This window comes from Cervus canadensis, chromosome 8, assembly GCF_019320065.1.
Source record: "Cervus canadensis isolate Bull #8, Minnesota chromosome 8, ASM1932006v1, whole genome shotgun sequence".
NCBI classification, from domain to species: Eukaryota; Metazoa; Chordata; class Mammalia; order Artiodactyla; family Cervidae; genus Cervus; species Cervus canadensis.
The window spans coordinates 34,846,494-34,874,301 of record NC_057393.1 but is presented as its reverse complement, the minus strand read 5'-3'; the positions used below and the strand labels follow the sequence as shown (position 1 = coordinate 34,874,301).

Genomic DNA, 27,808 nt, shown 5'->3' with positions numbered 1-27,808 from the left:
CTGCTCCAGGAGGAAGGGGCTAGTGTCAGTTTAACACTTGGCCACACAGAATGGCTATCAAGGCAACAATATCCCAGAGTAGCTGAGCTCTCAACCTAGCCCAAAGTGTAAGTCTTCATGGATCTGTACTGATATAAGTAAATGATTGAGTCAATAAATAAGAAACATAGGCACGTATCCTGTGGAAAAGAATTCAAAAGATCTCATTCTAGAAACTACCCTCTAAGACGTGGAGCATGACTCCCTACTGCTTCAGAGTGAGCTTCACCTAGTGACTTACTTCCGAAGAGGACCATGTGGAAAGGGAGGAAAAAATGAGTAACTTTTCAGAATAAGGATATTAAGTAAAAACTGAGGGAAAGTGAATAAATTATGGAATTTAGTTAATAATAATATACCAGTATTGTTTTATTGTGACAAATGTACCATACTAACGTAAGACGTTAAAAAAAGGGGAAACTGGGTTTGTGAGAATTCTCTGTATTACTCTTGCTGTTTTCCTGTAAGTCTAAAAATACTATAAAATTAAGTTTACTTTTAAAAAACTTCTCACAAAATAAGAATCGAGCTAAAATTTCATTTGTATATGTAAGTATATATAGGACATTTTGCCCCACTGAAAAATATTCTCTGAAGGATTTCAGTTTTAATCTTGATGAAATCTTAAACAAGATAATTTTTAAGGTTATGTGACATGAATTATGTAAGCTTCAAATAAAATTTTTTTTATTTTTTTGTTGTTGTCCACTTAGAAACCCAAAGAAAAGGATGACTAAAGATATTTGGGGTAGAGGGCAGTTTTATTCTAAAATTTAAATATGGAGACATGTTTGGTAAAAAATAAATAAATAAATAAAACCCAGAAGATAATTATTTAGACTATCACACGCAAAATCATAGGCCACTTTTTATGCCAAGTTAAAAACAAAATTCAGCTTTCTGTTTGTCCTCTAAAATTTTAAAAAAAAAATTTATATATAATTTTTGGTATTTTTTTTTTTTTTTGCCACATCACATGGCATGCAGGAATTGTACCCAGACCCCCTGCAATGGAAGCACAAAGTCTTAACCACTGGACCACCAGGGAAATCCCTGTAAACTATTATTTTGTTTTGCTTCTCAAGTTAACAAATAAGAGCAAGTATACAAATACGATCAATTTACAGATGGTATAGTATAGAACCCAGTATTTTATAATGTGACCATGGGATGGCCAGTATGTGTCCATATCCAAACATCTGGACCGTCTAGGTCAATCAATCAAGATGTTTTATGCCAAGAGGAAATTTCCATTTTCCTTTTATCAGATTAATTTATTCCTGGCCACAGTACCCTGACCCCCTTCCCTGAGATAATAGTGATGCCTTGAAAGGACATGTAACAGCTTAACCTTCCATTGCTTTCTAGTGAGCTTCCTGTTACAGAAAGTTTCTGGCAGGATGTCTCATGTTCAGATCCAATTCACTGTGATGAAACTGAGCCAAGAACTTCATGCCCAGGCCCCACAGGAACTGACACTCCAGTCTCACGTCCCAAGACTCAGGGCTGCCAATCACTCAGTTTTTGAGGGTCTTTTCTCTGTGGGCTCTGACCTTAGGACTGTAGTCTTGGCCTATTATTACTCTTCAGGGGGCACTTTGGCCCATTCTGTACTCAGCTGGTCATTTATGACTTGATCACAATGTGAGGAAGCCTCGGCCCTTTGGCTGCAAGATATATAAGTCCAACAGAGTTAGGCAGTTACCTAGGTACGAAGTTTATTTATTGGTTTGATTTATGCTAATGTAAGTCTGGCTCATCACAGTTTTAGTCTGAAAACATCTTTGCAGCTATGTCCACCCCTGAGAGGAAAGTGTGACCTCAGTTAAGCATACCCAACACCTCTTCAGTACCTTCTGTGTACTGAAGGTTTTTCTTTGTGATTTTTGCCTAGTTGTTTAAGTAACTTAGTTACTGACTGGATACTGTGGTTTCTCTAACCTGACTTAGAAGTGGTGATAACTATGATTAGTTGAGCACTTAAGTCTACACTGTGGGGTTCATCCAGGGGGACTTATTAAATCCCCCGCAGAGTCTTGTTTTTTAGATGGGCACACCAAAGTGCAAAGAACTTAGAACACATTTCAGAGTTCACACAGCTGGTACCTGGGAGAACTGGGATTCCAAAACAGTTTGTGTGCCCCTAAAACCCCTACCCATAGTGGCACTCCAGTCAGATCTGGGCTCTGACATGCTCTCTGCTCCCCCTAGCTAAACCCCTTCCTCTATGGCACTTAGGGGCACCTGTCAGTCTGCCCTGACAACTCAGCACTCCTAGGTCCATCTTTATACTTATCCTATTTTCCCACACGTGCATGCTCAGTTGCTTCCATTGTGTCCAACTCTTTGTGACCCCATGGACTGTAGCCCACCAGGCTCCTCCGTCCATGGAATTGTCTAGGCAAGAATACTGAAGTGGGCTGCCATGCCCTCCTCCAGGGGATCTCCCCAACCCAGGGATCAAACTGGTGTCTCCTGCATTGCAGACGTATTCTTTACTAGTGAGCCACCTGGGAAGCCCACACAAGGAAACCTTAAAGTACAAATAAGAGTGTTTACTTCATATTGATGTTTTAGGGGGAAATTATTTTAAATACAATCAATTTGGGGCTTCCCTCATAGCTCAGTTGGTAAAGAATCTGCCTGAAATGCAGGAGACCCCGATTTGATTCTTGGGTCAGGAAGATCCTCTGGAGAAGGTATAGGCTACCCACTCCAGTATTCTTGGGCTTCCCTTGTGTCTCAGCTGGTAAAGAATCCCCCTCAATGTAAGAGACCTGAGTTTGATCCCTAGGTTGGGAAGATCCCTTGGAGAAGGGAAAGGCTACTAACTCCAGTATTCTGGCCTGGAGAATTCCATGGACTGTGTAGTCCTTGGGGTCACAAAGAGTAAGACACAACTGAGCAACTTTCACTTTCACATACTTGCTTTGGGAGGATAAACTACCATATTTCAAACTTCAAAATATGGAGTTCTTCAGCTTGCATTAAGCTCATAGTTTCCCTCTTTTTGGTGACCCCATAGTCCACAACAAAAATGTCATACTCAGAAATACCTTGTTTCCTAAATATATTTTGTCCATATCCCCATTATTATGTCGGAGTGAATATTCACAATATCTGAAGACAGAAGAAATACAGTCTTTAATTTGAAATACTATATAGGGCAGTGAGAGAGTGGGGACCCTCAGGTTTTAATCTGAAAGCTTCTGCTAACTAGCTTTTTGTGACTCTTAGCAAAGGCAACCTCTCTGAGCCCTATTTTCCTTCCTTGTAAATTATAAAATGTCAGCATTGGACTCTTATTGTTTTTTACATCTCCTTCTTCTTGCAAAAAAAAAAAAAAATAGAAAAAATTCAAGAAGAGTTTTAGAAATGGTGGAGTAGAAATATTGGACTCATGCCAAGAAAGGATAAAACAGAGCAAGAAAGAACACATAGGCCAAGGGAAACTGATACCATTGATTCAAAGTTGGGCCAAGCTTCCTGGTAGCCTAAGCAAAAAGAGAGAGGTGATAACACAGTGTTATTCTTTTTATCTGAAAAAGAAAGTTTAGAGAGAGGGGAGAGAAGATGAATGAGAGGAGGAAGGCGAAGAAGCAGCAGCATACCAGATTGTCTGAAAATCCAAGCTAAGTTCAGGGAGGAATTTTTTCTGCATCCTACGGAAGGTGGATAGTCTCTAAGAACTGTTTGGGGGACAAAAATATTTGCAGAAACCATCTCTCTCCAGTCATATTTTATATTGACCCTCAATAAAAGGAAATGATTTAAAAGCATAGCTCTCTAAAGATATGTACGTAGAGAGCTGAGATAAATCTAGTCCAGGTGTATTGCTCACTGAGAGTCACTTGGCACAGGGATAAAGCTGGGAAAAATCCCAGGAATGAGTGCCTGGTATGACCCTTAGGATGTCTTTTGCAAATACCAGTCACCTCAGCCAAGCTTTTGACAAGCATGATATAGAACAGACAGTTGAAAGTTGAGATTCCTGGCAAGTTCCTTTGTATATAAAAGTCAAGTTTGTGGAAGTTCTCTCCCCTTTCATCACCTTTCTATTCCCCCAGGAATCTTACCTGTCTACCTGAAGAGAGGGCTAATAAATGATATTATTAGAATGACCCATAATGAGGGAGGGAATTTCATTTTCTACTGCATGGAAAGCTATGTTGTTGGATTTTCTTTTTACAACAAACATGTATTGCCTAAAATAATGAAGCTGAAACTAAGGACCTTATGAGTGGTGGGAGAGAGAGAGGGGAGGGAGGTTGGGAAGGTGGAGAAACAAAGAATGAAAAAAAGTGCAGTTGCATGCAAATAAATTTGATAAAGTCTGCTTAACTAAAAGAAGAAGATTATGCACATGAAGCCCTAGTGCTGTCTGTCCTTTCACTTAGACAGGACAAGTATTTATTGAATGACTAAGTACATAGAACACAGAGGAGAAGACCGGCCTGCAGGAGCCTGAGGGCAGAGTCTTCTGTTGGCTACCTTGACTAGGAAACAAGTGTACTTCAGCTCTTTAAAAACACTTTGTTGTGAGTGAGGCAGCATCCTAACGCCCTTTCTGGGGTGGACAGCTCCAAAATGCACTCTCCTCACCCTCAGATGCCTAAATGAATCGCTAAATGGATTTATCTGTCAACCAGAATTATATGTCAGAGGCAGGCTGCCAAAAGCAACTCTTTGGATCCAGCAGAGTTGGAAATGAGCTCTTCCTCCTGTTGTCAGACAGCTAGCATTTTTGTTTGCTTCTTGAGGCCACGCTTGGAAGAGCTTTCATTTGTTCATTCAGTCATTCATGCAGAAATATTGATTGAGTGTCTATGACATGCCAGGCACTGTTCTAGGCTCTGGAGATCCTGCAGTGGAAAAAAAAAAAAAAGATAAAAATATCTACTGATAGAATTTCCATTCTAGTTAGGTGGAGACAGATGATAAGTAGAGCATATGGCATGATAAGTGCTAGAGAGAAAATACAGCAGGGGAGAGGGTTGAGGAGTATTGGGGGGGAGTGGCTTTTTTAATATTTATTTAACTTTATTTATTTGGCTGCTCAGGGTCTTAGTTGGGGCATGCAGGATCTTTGATCGTCATTGCAGCATGCAGGGTCTTTAATTGCGGCATATGGGATCTAGTTCCCTGACCAGGGATCAAACCCAGGGCCCTTGTATTGCAAGCACAGAAACTTAGCCACTGGACCACCAGGGAAGTCCCAAGAGTGACTATTGTAACTTTAAGTAGGGAGGTGTGGGAAGACCTCACTGAGAGGCTAATATTTGAGTAAAGACAGGAAGTGGGGGAGAAAGTGATCGATCTGGACTTCTGAAGGAAGCTGTCCAGGCAGAGGAAATAGTAAGTGCAAAGACCCTGTGGAGATGTGGAGGGGGCGGGGTTGGGTTCACATGCCTGACACATTCAAAGCAGAGTAAGGAAGCCAGTGTGACTGTGAAGGATGGAAGAGAGCAGTAGGAAGTGAGGTCAAATAGCTTGATGGTATAGAGTTTTGTAAAACATTTCAGTTTTATCCAGAAGGATATGGGAAATTGATAGAAAGTTTTGACCAGATTGTGGGTATTCTTTCCTGACTTGTTCTTTTACTCAATTTTGTATTTGAAATTCATCCATGTTGAAATGTATGGCTATGGTTGATTCATTTTCATTGCTCTCTATAGTTCCATTGAGTACTCTTTACACTTCTACCATTGGAAGACAGTTGTTTCTCTCTTTTTTTGCTCATCATGTGGATGCCTCTTTATATTTACAGTTGTGGGGAGTGGAAGCAGGTATATCCTATTCACCTCAATGCCATATTGAAATAATTTGGGGATAAGTTAAGAGTTAGGGATCTAGGCCATTCTTTCTCTTATGAACAGCTGGAATTTGTGCCATCAATGGACAAATCCTATGTAACACAATCTTCTAAAATTCCTTCAAGTATCCAGAAAGAATATAAGATCCAGAAGAATGTAAGAATCCTGAAATCCTGAAAGGAATATTGAGATACATGGCTTGGCCCCATAGGTAGTTCCTGGACATGTATCAACAGTGGACAATGGTCAAATCTATGTGGCTGAGTTGTTAGCAAATAGCAAAGTGGTCGGTTAAGCCTGCCTTCTCCTTGTTTGGACTTTGAGAGGTTGGATGAGACTGGTGGTGTTGAAATTATGTTCTGAGGAGCTCTAGGGAATATTCCTTGAAGAGAGACTACTCTCATCGAGCCTGTCTTCATCAGAGCAGCTCTGCTTTCAATGTTGTGTCCTAGGCAGCATAAAATCCTGGGGACTCCAGTTAAAACCATTTGACTAAGTGACCTTTGAAGTTCTTTACAACTTTAAAGTTCAGTTGCCACACACACACACAGTGTTTAAATTATCTTGCATGCTAAGTCACTTAAGTCGTGTCCAACTCTATGCGACATTACAGACTATAGCCTCCCAGGCTCCTCTATCAGTGGGATTTTCCAGGTGAGACTACTGGAGTGGGTTGCCATTTCCTTTTCCAGGGGATCTGCCCGACCTAGGGATTGAAACCATGTCTCTTATTTCTCCTGCAATTGGCAGGTGGGTTCTTTACCACTAGCACTACCTGGGAAGCTCCTTAAGTTATCTTAGTATTTACTTTTTATTAGAGAGTGTTTTAACAAAAAAGTCAAATTTACCTTCACAATTATGAATTTACTAACCATTGTAGCTTAAACACAAGACACTATTGATTCATTTACAAAGAATGAATAGCCTTCTCTTTCTTTCCCAGCATGGAACAGTTAGGAGCAGGTCTGCCTCATTGAAGTGAGGGATGTGGGAGCCACACAGGTACATCAATTGCATGCCAGAGAATGTAGGGTGGTGATGGGGCACATAGGTGATGGTTGGAAGAGAAGGGCTGGATGGTTGGCATACCAGTTACTTTAAGCAAATAACCCAATCAATTGTACTAAATATATTAAGTACTTAAATATATTAAGGAAAAATATATGAAAGCCAGATTCATCACTGTTGGAAAAGGTGCAAACTTGGAAAGAAGAAAGAACCTTAAGGTATTATAATGGAAATGTAGATTTCATTATGAACTTATGTTTTTAAATATATATAGATATAGAGATAAATATGGGAGTAGTTAAAGGGGGTGTGTGTGTTTGTGTGTATTTTCTAGCGCTGTGTAACTAAGGGACCTAGAAGAAGTGACATTCCAGTAGCATGAGCACACTGAACACGCAAATACCAGATTCTAAATATCACCCTTCACTTAAAGGAAACCAAGGGTTTTTTGGAGAAATGGCTGATTCTGTGGGTGGAGCAGGAAAAATTAAAGAGAAATCTGAAACATCTTGTTATGCTAGAATGTAAGGGAATGCTCAAATGATGATGGTGTATGTCAAGAAGACCCAGAATTTGAGCTTCTGCAACAATTTGAGCTTCATTATGATAGTCATAGATTCCAGTGTAGTAGGCAGTTTAGCAATCTATTAGTCTTTGCTGATTTAAGTTAATGAATAAATAAATAAATGGGGGGGGGGGCGGCTTCCCAGGTGGCACAGTGGTAAAGAATCTGCCTGCCAATGCAGGAGATGCGGATTTGATGCCTGTGTTAGGAAGATCCCTAAAGGAGGAAATGGCAATACCCTCCAATATTCTTGCCTGGAAAATGCCATGGACAGAGGAGCCTGGCAGGCTACAGTCCACAGGGTCTCAAAGAGCTGGACACAACTGAGTGACTGAATACACTCATGTACAAAGAAAGGAAAGCTCATCCTTACCAAGGAATGCAACTAATAAAAATAGAAGGAATAGTGGAAATATAAATCATTTGGCAACTCTCATAGGGGTGGATGGTTGATCCAGGTGGTAGTCATCTGTTGAAAGCGGGTGGACAGAGGGTTGATGAGGAGCAAGATTTCAGTGTGTTCATTGAATGACCTCCACATAAACACCGATCAGTTATTGAGGACAAATGGTGATGTTATGGTACAGAGATCTGGTCACATGATCAAGATCTATATGACCAAGTGGTGTCATCCTGTACCTTCTGTTGTGATGCACTGAGACAAACCCAGTTTCATTCTGGGGCATTCCTGCTGAAACAGTGAAACTGAAGTCCGGACATAAGGAAGTATCCCATGGACCTAGGCAAAGGACTATCCTACAGAATGGAAGCCTGCAATCTTTGAAATTGTAGAGGACATGAAAGAGAGATATGGAGAAATCATTCCTGATGGAAAAAGACTGAAGAGACCTGAGAACAAAATGCAGACTCTCCCCACTCAACCCCAATCTCAACTCAGACCTACTGAATCAGAACCTACATTTTAACAAAATCCCCCAAAATTCCTGTGCATACTGAAATTTGAAACAGCCAGAGCCCTAGCTCAGCAGTTCCTAGGCTTAATCAGTATCATCTAGAAGGACTTTTTAATAGGATTCCTCTGCTGGCTCAGATGGTAGAGTCCACCTACAATGTAGGAGACCTGGGTTTGATCCCTGGGTTGGGAAGATCCCCTGGAGGAGGGAATGGCAACCCACTCTAGTGTTCTTGCCTGGAGAATTCCATGGACAGAGGAGCCTGGTGGGCTACAGTCCATGGGGTCGCAAAGAGTCGGACATGACTGAAGTGACTAACACTTAGTTACTTAATTTAATAGGACAGATTCCTCCCCTCTCCGTCCCCAGATCTATAAAATTAGACACTAATTGGCCAGTTCTCACAGGTGGTTCTGATACTAAGCCACTGGGTTCTAAATGGTATTGTCTTCTGTATGTGACCAAAGTGGGGTTCATTCCATTCAGACCTGGAAATAGATTGGAGAATCAAACTAATCATCACCTTGATTCTTACTCTAAGCACAAAGACATGACCCCAAACTAATATTCCAATGCAGGGATGGAATGTAAATAAATATTGCTGGCTCACATTTCAGGAGTTTTCCAGGACATTTAAGTGGATTTGAAAAATACTTTTTAAAAGATTGTTTGTACAAACATCATACTCTTTCCAGTCCTTGTTTGGCATAGAGTTTAATCAGATTTAAAATGGTAAGTGTTCTTTGTAAGGTTGTATGTTTCTTTTCTTCCAGGGCATGTAAAACAAGACATCTGGGTTTTATCATTAAAATACTAAAACATGTCCAGCATTTTTAGGAAATCTGGGCCTGAGTTTATATGCTGCAGGTGTTGAACAGATTTGATAGAAGGCTCTAGTCTATTCATTTACAGTTAAAAGGAAAAAAAATTATGCATACCGACTTTGTTTCAGAAAAATATTTGACTAAAACATCTGAGGTTTTGACTGTATCTTAGAAAACTAAGAGAAAATAGAAATCATTTAGTCAATCTTATATGGAAATGGTGTCAGATAGTCTTAGTTTTATATTGTACATTGAACTCTCATCCACTCATAGCAAAATTTGCTTTTGCTCTCTTATTAACATCTGTCAGTTTACCTGTGGACATAAATAGCTCATGGAGCAGAGGCCAGTGAGGGAGCGGTGAGAGATACATAATAAAACATTAAACTAGGTCTTCAGTGGTAAAGAGTCCGCCTGCCAATGCAAGAGATGTGTGTTCAATCCCTGGTCCAGGAAGATCCCACACACTGCAGAGCAACTAAGTCAGTGCACCACAACCACTGAAGCCCTCACACCCTAGAGCCCCTGCACTGCAACAGGGGAAGCCACCACAATGAGAAGCCCACACACCACAACTGGAGAATAGCCCCCACTCACCACAACTAGAGAAAAGCCCAAGCAGCAATGAAGACCCAGGTCAGCCAGTAAAGAAATAAGTAAATAATTTTTTTAAAGACATTCCTTAAATATTTTAATTTCTAAGTTAAGGGAAATGCCACATTAAATGTAGGTGCCTCACAAAACCAAATGCCATATCTGGAAATCATTGAATATGTGCCTATTAATATTGGTAAAATTGGCTAGCCTTTCTACCGTGCTTATAAGCACTCTCACCTTATTTCACTTAACCCTCCCATTCTGTAAGGTAGGTGTTGCTGACATGCCTGCTTTAAATTGAAGGAATAGAAGAGAGTAAGTAGTTGGCCCAGTATCACAGTAAATGTTAGAGCTGAGACTTGAACCTAGCACTTCTGACTTTGAGCACTTCCTACCCCAGCTCCACTGCATCCAGGAAAGAATATTTGTCCAGTCAGCACCCCAAAAGCATGATCTTGCTTTGTTTTGGTTTGGTTTGGGCTTTTGTCTTGTTTTGTCTAGTTTTGGTATAAGAAATGCCACTTTCTAATACTTTAAGCAGCGTTTTTTATTTTTCAGTCTCTGTCACCTGTACCCAAGGCACTTTCGGAGTAAATATTTCTCTAAAGAGATTTCTTGAGCCAGATGTAAAGCATGTGTTTAACCCCTCTGAAGTGAAAGCTCACCCTCCCCCCAAAGAAGAAGCAAAGCTGGTGTTTAGCCCCCACTGTCTCCTGCCTTGGCTTCAGGGAACCCTTAAATTACCAGACCCCAAACAGGTCAGTCACTTTTAGAGAAACTGTCAACATACCCTCAGAAACTGTCAACACCCGCCCAAACTGACTCTCCTGAAGAAAACAAGCAGAACTTCAGTCCACACAAGATCACTCTGAAGTCCTGCCAGGCGCGTGGCATGGCCCCAGTCTCCAAAGTAAATCCCCTCTTCTGCTGGCCTGAAGCTCCCTCCAGCCGCTCCAAGTTTTGAATTTCTGCAGCTCCTGTCCTTGGGTTTATGCCCATGCACTATTCATTGGGGTCCCCAACCCATAATCCTCCACACCAACACTGGTGAGCAGCCATTGTCTCCCTTCCAAGAATACACATTCTGGCAGGATCTTCCTGGAAGGCTTCTTCCCACCTGCCTTCCTCCTCCCAGAACAAGAAGAAGGTTTTTTTTGTTTTTTTTTTTTTTTTGGCTGCACCACCTGGCATGTGGGATCTTACTTCCTTGACCAGGGGTTGAACTTGTGTCCCCTGCATTGGAAGCATGGAGTCTTAACCACTGCACCCCAGGCAAGTCCCTTTCCTAGGTCTTTTTGTTTGCTTGTTTGTTTTTTCAGAGGAGATTTCCTGCCTCTTCCTCAGACCTCTCCTGCCATCGCTGAAGACAGTGAAGTTGTAGCAACTCTACAAAATGTAGTTTCTCCTTATCTTTCTTCCAGCCTCCCTTCTAGAATCCTGCCCCAAATCTCTGTGGGCAGGTGGCTGCCCACTGAGAGCGTCTCATTGCCCTGACTCTTCTTCCTTTTGTTCCTTGGGTTTTGCCCAGCTAGGACCTGCTGCCACTATCTCTTAGGTTCCCTGAGCTAGTGTCTTCAGCAGTTCCTCCAGTTCCCCTCCTCCTCCTCTCCATCAGACCAGGTTAGCTCCTTGCTGGCATGTGCTGCTTCTTCACCTGGGAAGTCTGCCTCTGCAGACCCATGGGTGGAGGGAGTGAGAGAGGGAGGGGGCAATGCATCAGATCCTCTTCTCAGAGATAGCAGAAACCCAGCAGATTATGACTGCAGGATGTCCTGAGGTCAGAGACCTGAGGTCTAGCCCCAGCACTATCACTGACCAGATGGATAACCTTGGGTAAGTCACCTGACCTCTCTGGTTCTCTTGGGTTTCTTCATCTATGAAATACAGAAAGTGATCTAAATAACCTCTAAGGTCCTTTGGTGTAGTCGTTGTCATATTGTATAGTGGAACCACAGCTAAAAGCTGGTCTGCTCAGCTCTTTCTTCTGACTGCCTTGGCTATGAAATAATAATTGCCTGCATGCCTTAATCTCCTCATTATGGATTATAAAAAAAATCTTATTTGTGTATTGGTTTTAGAATTCCTACAACAATATATTGATTCTGAGTTTTTGACACCTGTCACAAAACCACAGGCTGCCATTTCTGGCTATTTCTACCCCCTGATGTCCACTCACACCTTGCAGCTTCTAGAGGTGGAAGGACATGTTTTGAGGTTGAGCAGACACAGGCCAAGGTCTTCAGAATTGCCAGTGGAGATGAGGCTATGAGGGCTCCAGGCTGTAGGAGCTCAAAGAGATCCAATGCCAATATTCCAGGATTCCTTTAGGGAAAAATGACGTGGTATAAGGAATTTCAGGCTTCCCAGGTGCCGCTAGTGGTAAAGAACCTGCCTGCCAATACAGGAGAGGCAGGTTCGATTCCTGAGTGGATCCCAGAGTCAGGAAGATCCCCTGGAGGAGGGCATAGCAATCCACTCCAGTATTCTTGCCTGGAGAATCCCATGGACAGAGGAGCCTGGTAAGCTACAGTCCATAGCATTGCAAAGAGTCAGACATGACTGAAGTGACTTAATACCCATAAAGAATTTGGGAAACTCTGAATATTAGCCCCTTAGAGATTTACCATGCATGTTAGCATATTTAAAGATCTAAGAAATCCTGTCAGTGAAGAAATATTAATTGTTCCCAGCACTTCCCAAACCTGAATGGCCCCAGACACTTTCTTCACAAAATAGCTAATATCTGATAGAACATGTCCCCAGAACACAGGCGGGAACCCATTACCACAGAACCTGGCTGACCTGTCTCTCCCTGGGTCTTCCAAGCAGAAAGAGAAAACTACAGTTATTGAAATATTTACTAAGCACCTACTGTATGCGGAACAGCTCAAAACTGGTACAGAGTCTGCCTGCCAAGATTTCTTACAAGAAATCTTTCATGCAAACTCTTAAAGTTTTCTTTCATGCAAACTCTAAAGCTGCATAGGGGTAGGCAGACGTGAAGAAGCATGCCAGTTGGCACACAGGGCAAAGTTCAGGTACCATGTGGAAGCGCTGCAGCCAGGCCCCGGGGCAGTGGTTTGCTTCCTGAAGTGAATTTCCACGCACTCAGCTGTCAGGCTCAAGTTCTTAGCTTTGTGCCACAGGGTTGTTACCATTCACCCAGTTACATGACCTCATCACAGGACAGTCATTGTTTGTTTTCACAGATTAAGTGGTTGGAGAGACACACCAAGTACTTTTCTTTTGTGCTGGCATCCTAGAATTTCTGCCTTACGTGTACAGTTCTGTTGCGTTTTATTTGGAATTAGGATCTATTCTTTCCCAAGAAAAGATGACCTCCTTCTCACAAAGTGAGACAGGTATTGAACTGGCCAGCATCCCTTGCTGCTGTTTAGCCCTACTCTGAATCAAGTGTCACTACTGACCAGCGCACCTAGTGTTTCCTGGACAAAGGAGCCAGGGCTCTCAAGGCAGCTGCCCTTATAGAACCTAGCTCTGACTCACTGCTGTTTCCTAAGCACTTCCCCTCCCACCAAAGCACATCCATGTGTCCCCACTTCCTCAGACAGCCCTCACCACACCCTCGCTCCTCATCTCCTGTGTCCCATCCATCCCTGCTGACTGTCCTTAGACTTTTGTTGATCTGGTTTTTTTGGGGGGGAGGGTCTCAATTTTTTCTTACATCCTTTCTGCCTTCCCTGTATCTTTCCTTTTTGGTCTCTTTAAAAGAAGCAAAGGATCATTCCTTCTGAGGGTTTGATCCGTGGGAAGTCTCTCTCTGCTAAACAAAACAGAGAGGCTGGCACTGTAATTAAAAGGCCAACACGGTTTCCTCAAAGAAACATCTTTGAAGAAGGAGCTGCTTATTTTTTTTTTTCATTATCAGCATTACTTGACATTTATTGAGTATGTACTCTGCTCCAACCACTAGAGCCCTTTACATATATTTATTGTCTATTAGTTACCACACGCCCCTCTTATGGCAGGACATTTTATGGGTGAAAAATTGAGTCTCAGGGAAGGTAAGAAACTTGTTCAAGGTAACAGAAATAGTAAAAAGTAGTGCCAAGATGTGAACCTACATTTCTTTGGCTCCAAATCCTGTGTTTTCCCTTCTCTCTCTCACCTCCCATTAAAACAGGGAAGCTAAAATGACAGAACTCTGGTTTTCATCACATTTATTCCTTAGCAAGTTTTGTTCACAGAAGCTCACCCCTATGCACATGTACGGCACAGACAGCAGATTCCATTACCTTCCTCTTAATGATCTATTATATCTACCAGGGCCCAGCAGGGAGGATGTAATGGATCTTGGTGGGATGCTAATATCCTTTGTTTCTTCACACAGATTTGTCTTTAGAGGAACATAGGCGAACACATGCAAATGATTTTATTCCCTTACAATCTCTCCTTCCTGCTTGATCACTGGTATCTGTTTAACTGTTGATCTCTTGTTACCTGCTTACCATCCACCTTGCAGTCAGCAAACATTTGCCGTTGGGTCCTAGGGGTGAAACAGTGACTTATGGGGCTCCTTCTTCCTTTCCTGTGACAGGAATCCACCTGCCCCTGGGGTCCAGAGTGATTCACAGCAGGTCTCAGAACCTCTGGCCCTGCTCAGTGGCCCTAGAAGACTACCTTCTCTCTCCCTTCTCCAAGCAGTGTGGCCTGTGGCCAGTGAGTTTCCCACTGGGGGACTTAGGTAACCAGTGAGGCCATTTCCTGTCCACCACTCAGAGCACCTCGGGATGGAGCCACTCCTGGGGTGGCAGCAGCTCAGGGGAGGTTTCTTAGGGCATCTCCTGACACTTCCTCAGACCTCTACCCAGGACACCTTGCTGCCCCCAGGAGTGAGCCCAGGGATGGAATCTCTTGCAGGGCTTCTCTCACACTCTCCCTCCACTTCCAGACTCAAATTCATGCTTGTCAGAGAAAACTTAGAACTTCATGCAGGTGAGAGAGCAGGAACACTGGGGGACAGCTGGCAAGCCCCTGCACCACATTCTCTGTGACCTATCAGGACACCAACGTCCTGTTTCTATAGGAGATGAGACTCAGCTGCTCAAATCTGGAGCAGAGCTCCGCATAGTCTGTGTGAAGGCATTTCTTTGCTCAGTAGATCAGGGCCTTCGTCAGGAGTAAAAGTTGGCCCTCTTTGCTCAAGAGAAAATGGAAAAGAATAAAGCACGTAGTTTAAAAGCACAGGCTTTTGATTTGTCTTGTTCCTAGTTTTCATGTTGTGTCACCTTGGACAGGCTACCTCAGTCACTTTGAACCTCAGTTTCCCCATCTGTAAAATGGGAACACTGTTAGTACCAGCTGTGAGGGCTGAGGGGATTAAATGGAATAAGCAGTGTCCCTCTCATAGCAACAACCAATACTTTGAAGCTATTGTTACTGTAAGTATTATTATTAAAATCATACAAAGAGGAAAAGAAATTGATTCATAAGTGATCCTGCAATAGGATCAGGATAGTGTGGAGCTGGCAACTCATGTCAAGATGTTTTATGTAAACTGCTAGCCATGGTTTTTTTTAATTAATTGATTTATTTGGCTGCACTGGGCCTTAGTTGTGCATGCAGGATCATCCCTGTTATGTGGGATCTTTCATTGTGACGCACAGACTCTCTAGTTGTGGCCTGTGGGCTCCAGAGCGAGTGGGCTTCAGTAGTTGCAGAGCATGGGCTTAGTTGCTCCACGATGTGTGGGATCTTAGTTCCCTGACCACATATCAAACCTTCATCCTCTGCATTGGAAGGTGGATTCTTAACCACTGGACCACCAGGGAAGTCCCTAGTGGTGAGTGTTAATCCCATTATTAAAATGGGATGAAATTAAAAAGACCCTGTTCCAGGACAACGATAATACTGTTACAAAAGGAGAGAATATGCATAAAATGAGGCTTATTCTTGAATAGTTTTTAAAAAATGATTTCAGAATGAATGATCCATTCAGTTGTGTTAAGAGAGAAGAGGGTAACACAGCCTGCATAGCCATTGTAATTCTCTGTAGACCATTTAAATAGAAATGGCATTTGTATCTTTAAGTCAAAGTATGTCCAATGGTGGATTTTAAAATAGTAAATATCCATACAAAGGAATGAAATCTTGTCATTTGTGGAGAATGTGAAGGGACCCCAAGGATGTCATGCTAAGTGAAATAAATCAGAGGAAGAGAATTACCTTGTGGTTTCACTTATATGTGGGATTTAAATCACATAAAACAAAACAAAAAAAAATGAAGCTCATAGATGCAGAGAACAGTTTGGTGGTTGCCAGAGGCCAGTGAGGGGTGGGAGGGGAATGAGTGAAGGGGTCAAAATGTACAAATTTACAGTTATAAAATAATGAAGTCACGAGGATATTTTTTCTATATATGTATATATACATATTTATATATAAAATGGTAGTCAACATGTTATCATTAATAACACCGTATTTCATTTTTAAAAGTTGCTAAGAGAAGAGATCTTAAAAGTCCTTATTACACGAAAAAAAATTGTGTATGTGGGGTAATCGATGCTAACTGGACTTGTTCTGGTGATTGTCTCATAATAGATACAAATATTGAATTGTTGTACACCTGAAACTAATATATGTCAATTATACTTCAATATTTAAAGGTAATGTAATGTCACAAAGAATGGAACAGCAAAGCATTTTAAAAACTTATAATAACTGTATGCTTTATACAAAAAGGCAGTTTAAGTATGTCGTGTAAAATTGAGGACTTGTCAAAGTTTCTAGAGTTCACATCCTGGGAATATTCACATGTAACTTATGATACAAGCTTTTAGTTAAATGGAAGAAGAATAAACAAAAAGTGTGTTTTAAAAACAGTAAATAATTCTAGTGAATTTAGAATCTATTTTCTGAGTATATAAGGAATTTTTAGTTGAATAATTTGAGAATAAAGTTATCTTTTGCAAACTACAGGGAAGACATTCTGCAAACAATAGAAAGATGGCTGAGTGATATGGTCCCTATTTTTAAGGAGCTGACTATTTAGAGAAGTTGGACATATATACAGTTGACATCATTGCAATGCAGAGCATGCTAACTTACTTTTCTCATACTTGATCCAACCTCTCCTGCCCCCATGCCTAGCATGTTCCTGGCAAGTTCACAGGCATGCAGTAGCTGCTTGGAAAGAATAAGCACTGTATAGAGATATAAATAAAGTGCTTTGGGGGGTTGACTGGGACCAAGGAGTGGTAAAAAGATCAGACTTCCTTTTGGACTTCCAAAGATGATAGCATATAAATGGATAAAGTTGGCCTTGTACTTACTTAACATGGTATCAACCACACTATTATTTAATTCCTTGTTTATATTATTTTCCCCCATGAGGCTCCAAGCTCCCCACGGGAGGTACCACATTTGTCTTTTTTGCTGGTATCCTACATGGTGCACTGTGTAGTAAATACTCAGTAAGTGTTTGTTGGAAGAATGAGGGTCATCTGATAAAGAGAGTTAAGAATTTTTCTTTCCAGTTACAAGTTAACAGCAACAGCAACCTGCTCAAACAAAATGAGGGAATTTGTTCATTTATTAAATGAAATATTCTCAGGGCTTCAAGTACGGCTGGATCTAGGAATCTGACCAATAGCCTCAGGAATCTATTTTCATCTTTCATTTGTCCTGGCTTCGTTCTCAAGCAGGCTTTCCTGATATTGTGGCAAAGGTGGCTGTTGATAGCTCCAGGCTCATATCTTTGAAGTTTATGATTCTGATGAAAAGATTGTGTCTTTTTTCCTAACAGTTTCAGCAGAAGACTCAAGGGGACTTCTGGTTGGCCTGACCTGGCTCCTATACCCATCTTTGAACAAATCACTAAGGCCAGGCCTAAAGGTGGGGGGTATGGGTGCAGCTTCATGTAATCTGTATAGATTGAGGTGGAGAAAAGGCAGTTCAGCTAAGAAATGTTGGACAGGCAAAGGGAAACAAGCACGTGTGCACAGCGCAAGGAGCAGACGGAGCAACACCATAGAGACAGGAGGAATAGGCAGAGAAGAGGAAATGGTATGAAATGTAGTAGGATTGGAATGTCAGACAGATGAGTAGTGGGAAAGAGTCAAAATTAATGCTGGAGATGTAAATTTAGATCAGATGGTACCAGGACTGAGGGCCAGAAAAAAGAGGTGGAGAGTTTGTTCTGTAGACACTTGTGCTGCAGTTTGAGGTGGGTATAATCCAGGATGTGTTTAGGGCTTCTCCAGAAGCCACCTTCAAGTGTCTCCTTTTTTCCGAGTCTCTCCTAAACAAAGTTATGGTGAAACCATGCCAGGCAGAACAGGAGTTTCTTCTGCACTCACTTCACATCCTCAGGGAGGATGCTATCAATACACTTATTAATCACATAGATAAATCTACATATATATATGAATTGGGCAATTTAAATAGGAAAAATGATATTTTATTCCTAATGAGGAGTCAGAGAAGCCTTCAGAGGACAGGAAATAGGTGAGCTATCCTTTTAGGACAGGTTTGCATTTGAGGGACAAACCCTTCTTAAGGCTACTACAGGTTCTTCCTGATCCAGCCTTGGGCTCCTTCCTTCCATGGAGTTAGGAACTGAGACTTAGAGACTCCTCTCTCTGGATTTCTGCACTCTGCTTACTGGAACTTAGATAGCAGTACTAATAGTGGTTATAGAAGCAGTAGGTGGCCGCAGCAATCCACTTCTGTTGAGCCCTTAACTACATCCTGAGCACCACGTTGAGGTCTTGGATATAGTCTGCAGGTTCATCCTGATGACAATTTTATGGGGTAAATATTATTATTCCCCTTTTACTGGAACAGAAATGGAATCTCCAAGAGGGTAGATCACTTGCCTCAGGGACCTGCACAGAGTAACAGTGGAACTGGGAGTTGAAGACAGATCTACTCCGAGGCCCATGCTCCTCACCACTGTGCCATGCCATCTCCTGCTGGCTCCGAGTTGTGAGTTCCAAATGGGTCAGAGCTCCAGCCTCAGGTGCAGTTACAGAGGTGGTGACTTAGAGTACTGGACAGGTACTACTGAAGTGATGCTTCCTGACTCGAGGCTCAGGGGCCCAGAAAGGGACACTGAATCCCAGGGAAAGCTCTCAACTTAAGTGCATTTGAGAATGCAGATTCGTGGTCTGCAGATCTAGAGAGTCTGGTTTCTAGGTCTGAGTGGGGCCTTGTAATCTGTATTTGAATAAACAGCCTAAAGATTCTGATGCAGATGTGCCATGTTGTGAGGAGTGCTGCCTAGGCAGGGACGTGTGTGTGTGTGTGTGTGTGTGTGTGTGTTGCCTGCATGTGCATGCCAATTACCCTAGTTCAAGGGTTCTAATAAAACTCTGTAGAGGGTGGATAAAGATATGCACTGCACACAACCCACTTCAGAGGAGCTTTTCTACTCAGGCTTCATGGCCTTCTTTATTTATTTTTTTTTAATTTTTTATTTTTTTAAATTTTTTTTTTATTAGTTGGAGGCTAATTACTTCACAACATTTCAGTGGGTTTTGTCATACATTGATATGAATCAGCCATAGATTTACATGTATTCCCCATCCCATGGCATTCTTTAGACTTTACCATTTGAACCTGGACTTTGCAGTGAGGGTGACCAGATACCCACTACAAAGGATCATCTTTCTATGAAAACTTCTGTTCAGGATATTCAAAAAAACTTTTTGGCAGGAAGTCATCAGTCCCCCTTTTCTGGACCTGGGAACAGCAGTAGGAAGTGTTCAGGCCTTTTCCCAAATATAATCTCTGGCCATTTGAAGGCTGAGAATCCTCTCTGCCCACGGCCTCCTGGGACTCCGAGTGGCCTGCCTGCCGGTCAGGGGCACCGAACATCCCCACACTGGGGATGTGGGAAAGATGGTCTCTGCCCTGGAGGTCTGGGTGGGGGTGCGGGGGGAGACGGAAGAGACCCATGTGAAAGAGTCAGGCACACAAATATAACAAAAATAAGCCAGAGGCAAACACATGCGGCTGTGAGAATCCAAGTGCAGACGTGACGCTGGACTCAAGGTCCAACATCCAGTGAAAGAGAAGCCGGAGGAGACTGTATGTGAGGTGCCAGGTGAGCCGTCGGAACGGCCTTCCCAGGGAGGTCACATGCACTCACACGTGACTGCCCTCGAGCACCTGGAATGAGCTGTGCTGCTGGTGAGTGCGGCAGCCCCCAAGTCAGCCTTTTGGGGAACACAGTGCTGATGGCGCAAGGGGTCTGGGGCACCACCTAGCGCAGAGCGTGTGGACCCTGCCCCCGTGGGAAGTCAGGGCGAGCCTCCCCAAGGTAGTGAGGCCTTCATCAGATTCCTGAACACAGCCCTGCCCCTGACTTTAGGGGAGTCGGGATGAAGTACAAAAAGAGGCCCCCAGACCCCAGCCTGTGGCCTGTCCACCTCCTCCTTCCACCTTGGCTCGTATGCCTGTATCATGTGGATACCTCCAGCCCCAAGTGTAAACTCCGTCCATATACTACCCGCCCTTGGCCAGCCTTCAGGCCTATTGTTGTGACCCTCAGGAGGACTAATCCAGATATCAGGCCCTTGCCATCCTAGAAGTGGGGTGCTTGAACAGGGGATTGGGAATACCGGTCTACAGGGGTGAGTGATCTGGTGGTGGGCTGATATGTTCCCTCTTGCCCACAGGCTTCTTGTTCTTGGAGGGAAGGCGGGGACACAGCTGAATGAGGGCCAACGTGGGCCTCTATAGCCTGGGGCATGGGCAGGGTGCCTGGCTGCAGGCCTAAGTATGGTTCTGCCTAAAGGATGTGTCAATGTTAGCTAAAGCAGAGGTGGAGGGCTGGGAACGGGGTACCTTCCCATAGAAGGAACAACCAGTACAAGCTCCATAAGATGGGAAAAGCCTGGTTCACCTCCCTAAGAGGAGGGGTGTGGGAGAGCCAAGGTGAGACTGGAGAACAGACAGGGGCCTCCAGGGCCAAGGTAAGGACTCAGCTTTACAAAGGACATAGCCAAGGCGTGGTGGACCAGGGAAAGGTCACGTTGAATGGAGCAAGAACGTTCCTCTCAAACTGAGCTTATATGATGCCAGTAAGGTGTTTGATGTAGGGAGAGAGAGAGCAACTCGTTCAGTCCGCGGGCCCCAGAGTACTGAGAAAGGCCTGAGAAGGAAGGAAAAGAAAACAGTTATGAAGGAGCTGTAGCCATGTAGAAAGGGGTCAGGATTGTCAGGGTAAGCACAGAGCCTCTGGGAGGAACACTGAAGGAACGGGACTAGGGCCCAGATTCTCTGTCTATGCTGTGCTGACCATTGCAGTGAGGCAAAATAATCTGACACATATAACACCTTTCTGCTTTAGGACTGTTCCCTGTGTCTGAGTCGTAGTACTATACACGTGCGATTCGTGTTTTTCTGTGTGGTTTCCTGAAAGTCTTTATGGATTGGCAACACATTCCTTCATCCACTTAGTAAATATGACCATGTTTATGCTGTGGTCTACATTTTACAGTCATCACTGAATCCTTGTTTTCTTTTTGCATCATTTTAGAATTTGCGTTTTTTAGAATTAGTGGCGGCACTCTTGTTACTTAATGCTTGTGGAATTATTAGTACATTAGGCCACAGTAAGAATTGTTCCCAAAGTCTGTAGGCAGATATTATGTATGTGTGTGTGTATCTGTGTGTGCATGTGTTTATGATAGCAGTGCTTACATAATCTCAATAACCAAGCCCTAGGGACTCACACTTGGAGATGGAACAGTTGGTTTAAATTAGGTTTCCATGTGAAATATGGTATCACTATTTTTTTCCTAGCATTGTGGGAAAGTATATGGAAAACAATTTGACTGATAGGAAATAAATCTGGGTGTGTGGTCAGGACTGAGGCACAAACCTCATGACGGTCAGTGCCTGCTCTCTGAAGCAGGTCTCTCCAGGGGGAGATGTGTTAACCCTTTCAGGTCACAGCACTGACAAGTCACTGTGTAGTACCAAAATAGCCTGACAGAACAGTGACTTTGCAGAAACACTGATTTTCCATCCATTTCAACAGAGAAGGTGCTAAAGCCATACAAAAAATACAGCCAGAGGCCTCAAGAATTAATGCATTGGGTGTCTTTGAAGAACAACTTTAAATTTTTAAGTATTTCATCTTTATTTTAAGGAGATGGTTTCAAATTTCTAGCTCAAAGAGTCAATGACGTTGTGATTCTGAGTGTTTTCTGATGACTTCTTTTGGCAGGATTGGTGTTGCTCAGTCACTCAGTCATGTCTAACTCTTTTTGACCTCATGGTCTGCATTACGCCAGGCTTCTCTGACCTTCACTATCTCCCAGAGTTTACTCAAACTCACATCCCTTGCGTTGATGATGCCATCCAACCATCTCATCCTCTGTCACCCCCTTCTCCTCCTGGCTGCAATCTTTCCCAGCATCAGGGTCTTTGAGTCAGCTCTTCACATTAGGTAGATAGGGCTTATCAAAAGTTGATCACAGCAACAGAAGAATTGGCTGAAAACTTTAACGACACTCAGTCTCTATTGGCAATATAATGGCTTGGTCTAGAGAGCCAGAGTTCCACAAAAGTGACTGGTAACTGGGTAAGCAGGTGAAGGGACAAGGCCGAGAAGCAGTGAGCCAGGGATTGCTCACAGCTGCAGGAGAGGGGTTGGCTTTGGGAATCCCAGAGGAGTCCCAGGAGACCGAACAAAAGGTTCTCTCTTTCCCAAGAGGATCTTCATTCTTTGCAGGATGGTCTGGACTCTGGCTCATCCCAGGGGTCTGATTCCAGATCTGTTCCCTGACGTCTCGTGAGAGCTCAGCTAAGTCTGAGCAGGTGGAGAGTGGTGGTGCCTGCCGAAAGCCCATTGGGCTAGGGCTGGGCTCAGGGCTAGAAGGTGGCCCATCACTTTTTGCTTCAGCCAATTTCAGAAAAGAAGAGAAAGATTATTACTGCAGTGCTCCTGACTGGTACCAGATTATAACCCTGTGCTAGCATGGAATCTCTCTGTTGCTGTCTCCTACTTGTTTGTGTATAGGGAAAGGAGAGGTGTGTTCAGCACTGATCTTTTCTGTTCTGCTTTTTTCATTTTCTAAATCATGTTTTGATAGTCTTCTTGGTATCTTCTCCTTTGATTCCGTCTTCAAGTATGCATCTCTTATTGAGTGCTTAGAAGGACCTACCAGTGCCAAGTTTACCAAAACTAGCTTCCCTTCATCAGAGGAAAAAGCACCAGCCTGGGAGTCCTAGTTTTGACATCCATAAGAATTGTGACGTTGGCAAGTCAATTTCTCCCACGAGCCTTGAATTCTTGATCTGGAAGAAAGAGGTTGGGCCGCCCTCTGTGGTTGCTGCCAGCACTAAATGCCATTCATTCCTCTCATTTTATTTGGAGGAAAGGAGGCAGAGAAGTGTTCCCTTAGACCTTGAACTTTTCCCCCTGTAACGTTCTCTGTTCAGGCTTCACTCTCACTCAAGCCAGGGAAATGAGTTGCTCCTCAGGTTTTGGCACTGTTGCTGAACCAAGTAAAACTCGTGGGCCATGGCAGGGGTGGGGGTGGGGGGTCAAGGTCAAGACCAAGGCTTTGATCTACTAACAACTGAACTTATCAGCTCAGACCTTAAGCAGGATGGAGAAAGTAACTTAAGTGAACATTAGTATCAAGACACCAAAGTATAGGAAGCAGCAAAATAATCTTAGAGATTAAGCAAAGGATTTTGAGGCTGCATACCATAAAGCGGGGACTTTAATAGTACATTATTATTAAGTATTATACTCCAGTTACACTGGTCATAGCAAACACCCTCTTCCAACAACACAAGAGAAGACTCTACACATGGACATCACCAAATGGTCAATACTGAAATTGGATTGATTATATTCTTTGCAGCCAAAGATGGAGAAGCTCTATACAGTCAGCAAAAACAAGACCAGGAGCTGACTGTGGCTCAGATTATGAACTGCTTATTGCCAAATTCAGACTTAAGTTGAAGAAAGTAGGGAAAACCACTAGGCCATTCAGGTATGACCTAAATCAAATCCCTTATGATTATACAGTAGAAGTGACAAATATATTCAAAGGATTAGATCTGATAGACAGAGTGCCTGAAGAACTATGGACGGAGGTTCATGACATTGTATAGGAGGCAGTGATCAAGATCATCCCAAAGAAAAATAAGTGCAAAAAGGCAAAGTGGTTGTCTGAGGAGGCCTTACAAATAGCTGAGAAAAGAAGAGAAGTTAGAGGCAAAGGAGAATGCAGAGTTCCCAAGAACAGCAAGGAGAGATAAGAAAGCCTACCTCAGTGATCAATGCAAAGAAATAGAGGAAAACAATAGAATGGGAAAGACTAGAGATCTCTTCAAGAAAATTAGAGATACTGAAGGGAACACTTCATGCAAAGATGGGCTCAATAAAGGACAGAAATGGTATGGACCTAACTGAAGCAGAAGATATTAAAAGAAGTAGCAAGAATACACAGAAGAACTGTACGAAAAAGATCTTCACGACCCAGATAACCACAATGGTGTGATCACTCACCTAGAGCCAGACCTCCTGGAATGTGATGTCAAGAGGGCCTTAGGAAGCATCACTATGAACAAAGCTAGTGAAGGTGATGGAATTCCAGTTGAGCTATTTCAAATCCTAAAAGATGATGCTATGAAAGTGCTGCACTCGATATGCCAGCAAATTTGGAAAACTCAACAGTGGCCACAGGACTAGAAAAGGTCAGTTTTCATTCCAATCCCAAAGAAAGGCAATACCAAAGAATGTTCGAACTACTGTACAATTGCTCACACGCTAGCAAAGTAATGCTCAATATTCTCCAAACCAGGCTTCAACAGTCCGTAAACCGTGACATTTCAGATGTTCAAGCTGGGTTTAGAAAAGGCAGAGGAACCAGAGATCAAATTGCCAACATCCGTTGGATCATCGAAAAAGCAAGAGAGTTCCAGAAAAACATCTACTTCTGCTTTATTGATTACACCAAAGCATTTGACTGTGTGGATCACAACAAACTGTGGAAAATTCTTAAAGAGATGGGAATACCAGACCACCTTACCTGTCTCCTGAGAAATCTGTATGCAGTTCAAAAAGCAACAGTTAGAACTAGACATGGAACAACAGACTGGTTCCAACTCAGGAAAGGAGTATGTCAAGGCTGTATATTGTCACCTTGCTTATTTAACTTATATGCAAAGTACATCATATGAAAGGCTGGGCTGGATGAAGCACAAGCTGGAATGAAGATTGCTGGGAGAAATATTAATAACCTCAGATATGCAGATGGCACCACCCTTATGGCAGAAAGTGAAGAAAAACTAAAGAGCCTCTTGATGAAAGTGAAAGAGGAGAATTAAAAAGTTGGCTTAAAGCTCAACATTCAGAAAACTAAGATCATGGAATCTGGTCCTATCACTTCATGGCAAATAGATGGGGAAATAATGGAAACAGTGAGAGACTTTATTTTCTTGGGCTCCAAAATCACTGCAGATGGTGACTGCAGTCATGAAATTAAAAGACTCTTGTTCCTTGGAAGAAAAGCTATGACCAACCTAGACAGCATATTAAAAAGCAGAGACTACTTTGCCAACAAATATCCATCTAGTCAAAGCTATGGTTTTTCTAGTAGTCGTGTATGGATGTGAGAGTTGGACTCTAAAGAAAGCTGAGCGCAGAAGAATTGATGCTTTTGAACTGAGTTGTTGGAGAAGACTCTTGAGAGTCTCTTGAACTGCAAGGAGATCAAACCAGTCAATCCTAGATGAAATCATTCCTGAATATTCACTGGAAGGACTGATGCTGAAGCTGAAAGTCCAATACTTTGGCCACCTGATTCGAAGAACCGACTCATTAGAAAAGATTCTGATGCTGGGAAAGATTGAAGGTGGGAGGAGAAAGGGACGCCAGAGGATGAAATGGTTGGATGGCATCACTGAATGGATGGACATGAGTGTGAGCAAGCTCTGGGAGTTGGTGATGGACAGGGAAGCTTGGCATGGTGCAGTCCATAGGATCGCAAAGACTCAGACAGAGCTACTGAACTGAACTGAACTGATACACTGGTCTGTATAGTAGAAAGGCAAATCACATTAGACTAAATTTAAGCCTAGAGGAGAATAGTATCTACATTAAGTGTTTAGTGAGTAGTTAATAGTAACACCTCAGGGACACACATTTCATTTTTCATGTGTGTGTGCTCAGTTGTGTTCATCCCTTTGCTACCCCATAGACTGTAACCTGCCAGGCTCCTCTCTTGGTGTGATTTTTCAGGCAAGAATACTGGAGTGAATTACCATTTCCTCAGGGGATCTTCCCGTAACCTGCGTCTCCTGCATCTCCTGGTTGGCTAAGATGGATTCTTTACCTCTCAGCCACCAGGGGCACATACCTCAGTTCAGTTTCAGGCTTTGCTACCTATTGGTTGGGAACTTTGAGCAAGTCTTTTAGGCTCTCTGTCCTTCAGTTTCCTCATCTATAAAATGAGCGTAATTATGGTTCCTGACTCAGGATTGTTGTAAGAGATCCATGAGTTAACATATATGAAGTGCTTAGAACAGTAACATAAGTGCTATGTTGGTTCTATTATTTAGTCATTTGAGGAACATAATAGATAATGCATTTGTGTAAGATAGTTCAAAAAGTTTTTTGTGTTTTTTCATTTAATATTATGCATTGTACTCTTTGACAAATGGACTTTTGTTCATGTGCTAAGTGCATTGATTGCATTTATTCTTGCTCCATCAGTCAAATACACTTAAATCATCATTACCTTTAGGCCTTGTTTTCCTATGGTCTCATGGAATCTTATAGATGAAAAGGGATTATATGAATTACCTTTCAGCCTCATTTTAAAGGTGAAGATTAACAGAGGTTAATCCCATTGCAAAGCAGTGATGGAGCTAGAGCTTCAATTCAGTCTCTTGACAGGGTCCTTCATTTCCTAATACTAAACTGACTTAAAAACAACAACAACAATATTTTTCTCATGAGAAAATATATGTCAAGCTTCCCCAGCCTGGTTTCAGTGGATGCACCTCTCTGCATTCTACAGGTGAGCTCCTGGGTGACGTGGCTGATCCTCGCGGCGGGCTCCATGGAAGAGAAGCGGGAAGTCTTCTCGTACTTGGTTCATGTGGCCAAATGCTGCTGGAACATGGGCAACTACAATGCTGTCATGGAGTTCTTGGCCGGCCTCAGGTATGGGCAGTGGAATATAGTTATCTGGGGTTTCCTCTTAATAGCTGAATAGCACTGAATTAATTGTCTGGGTAACCATATTTACCCCAACTAGGCAATTGTACTGATCTTTGGGGGAAAATATATTACCCTCTGTTAGTGCCACAATCCCTGTTCCTCAGAGGTGCTGCAGAATTAAGCAGGCATGATCCTACTCCACTGTGTCTGCCTTGATCCCATGCTCTTGGGCAGGCTGAGTGTCTGATTGCTTAACTCATTCAACGCCATCACTGACCTCCTTTTCCCCTTCCTGGCCTGTGTGCCCCACTGTTACCTATCTCTTCCCAGATCTACCTTACAAATTACCTAGCACTGTAAGCTGCCAACCACTGACTGCCCTCACCAATAACAGTGGCTTATGTTGATAATAAGCACTGAATAATCTTAGCTGTCATTTTTATTGAACACTTACTACATGTTAAGAATTGAACTAAACATGTTCTGTGCATTAAAACTTTCGATTGTTGGAACAATTTTTTGAGGTAGATACTATTATTATTTCCATACTGGATGAAAGAAGAAACGTCTAAAATAAGAAGAAATGAAATCACTCACACAAGGTCACCTGGTGTGGCCAGGATGTGAATGCAGGCCACCTTGATTTCAGAGCCTGTGCCCTTAACTTCAGTGATATCTTCCTCTTACACTTTCTCTGTCAAGCTAATAATAAGATCAGCATTCTATCATTAAAGCCTCCGGCTGTATTCCCTTTAAGCATCAGTTACCTTGCTAAAATAGCTGTTACTCACTCTTGTGGGTGGCAGTGTGGTATGAGGAAGAAGAGGATAAATGGTGGAATTAGAATAACAGGGAATCAAATCCTGGCTCCCCTGTGGAACAGCTGTGTAATCTAG

General features: G+C 42.7%; 1 protein-coding gene across 6 annotated transcripts in view; it reads left to right on the top strand.

Annotated features, from left to right (window-relative positions):
- The window catches only part of PLCE1 (phospholipase C epsilon 1), a 360,038-nt gene that overhangs the window by 236,199 nt on the left and 96,031 nt on the right, over window positions 1-27,808 (top strand). For all 6 annotated transcript variants that reach the window (XM_043475947.1, XM_043475946.1, XM_043475945.1 and 3 more), the window contains one exon: window positions 26,770-26,915. In XM_043475947.1, the coding sequence (XP_043331882.1) occupies window positions 26,770-26,915 (146 nt within the window). The remainder of the gene's footprint in view (window positions 1-26,769; window positions 26,916-27,808) is intronic.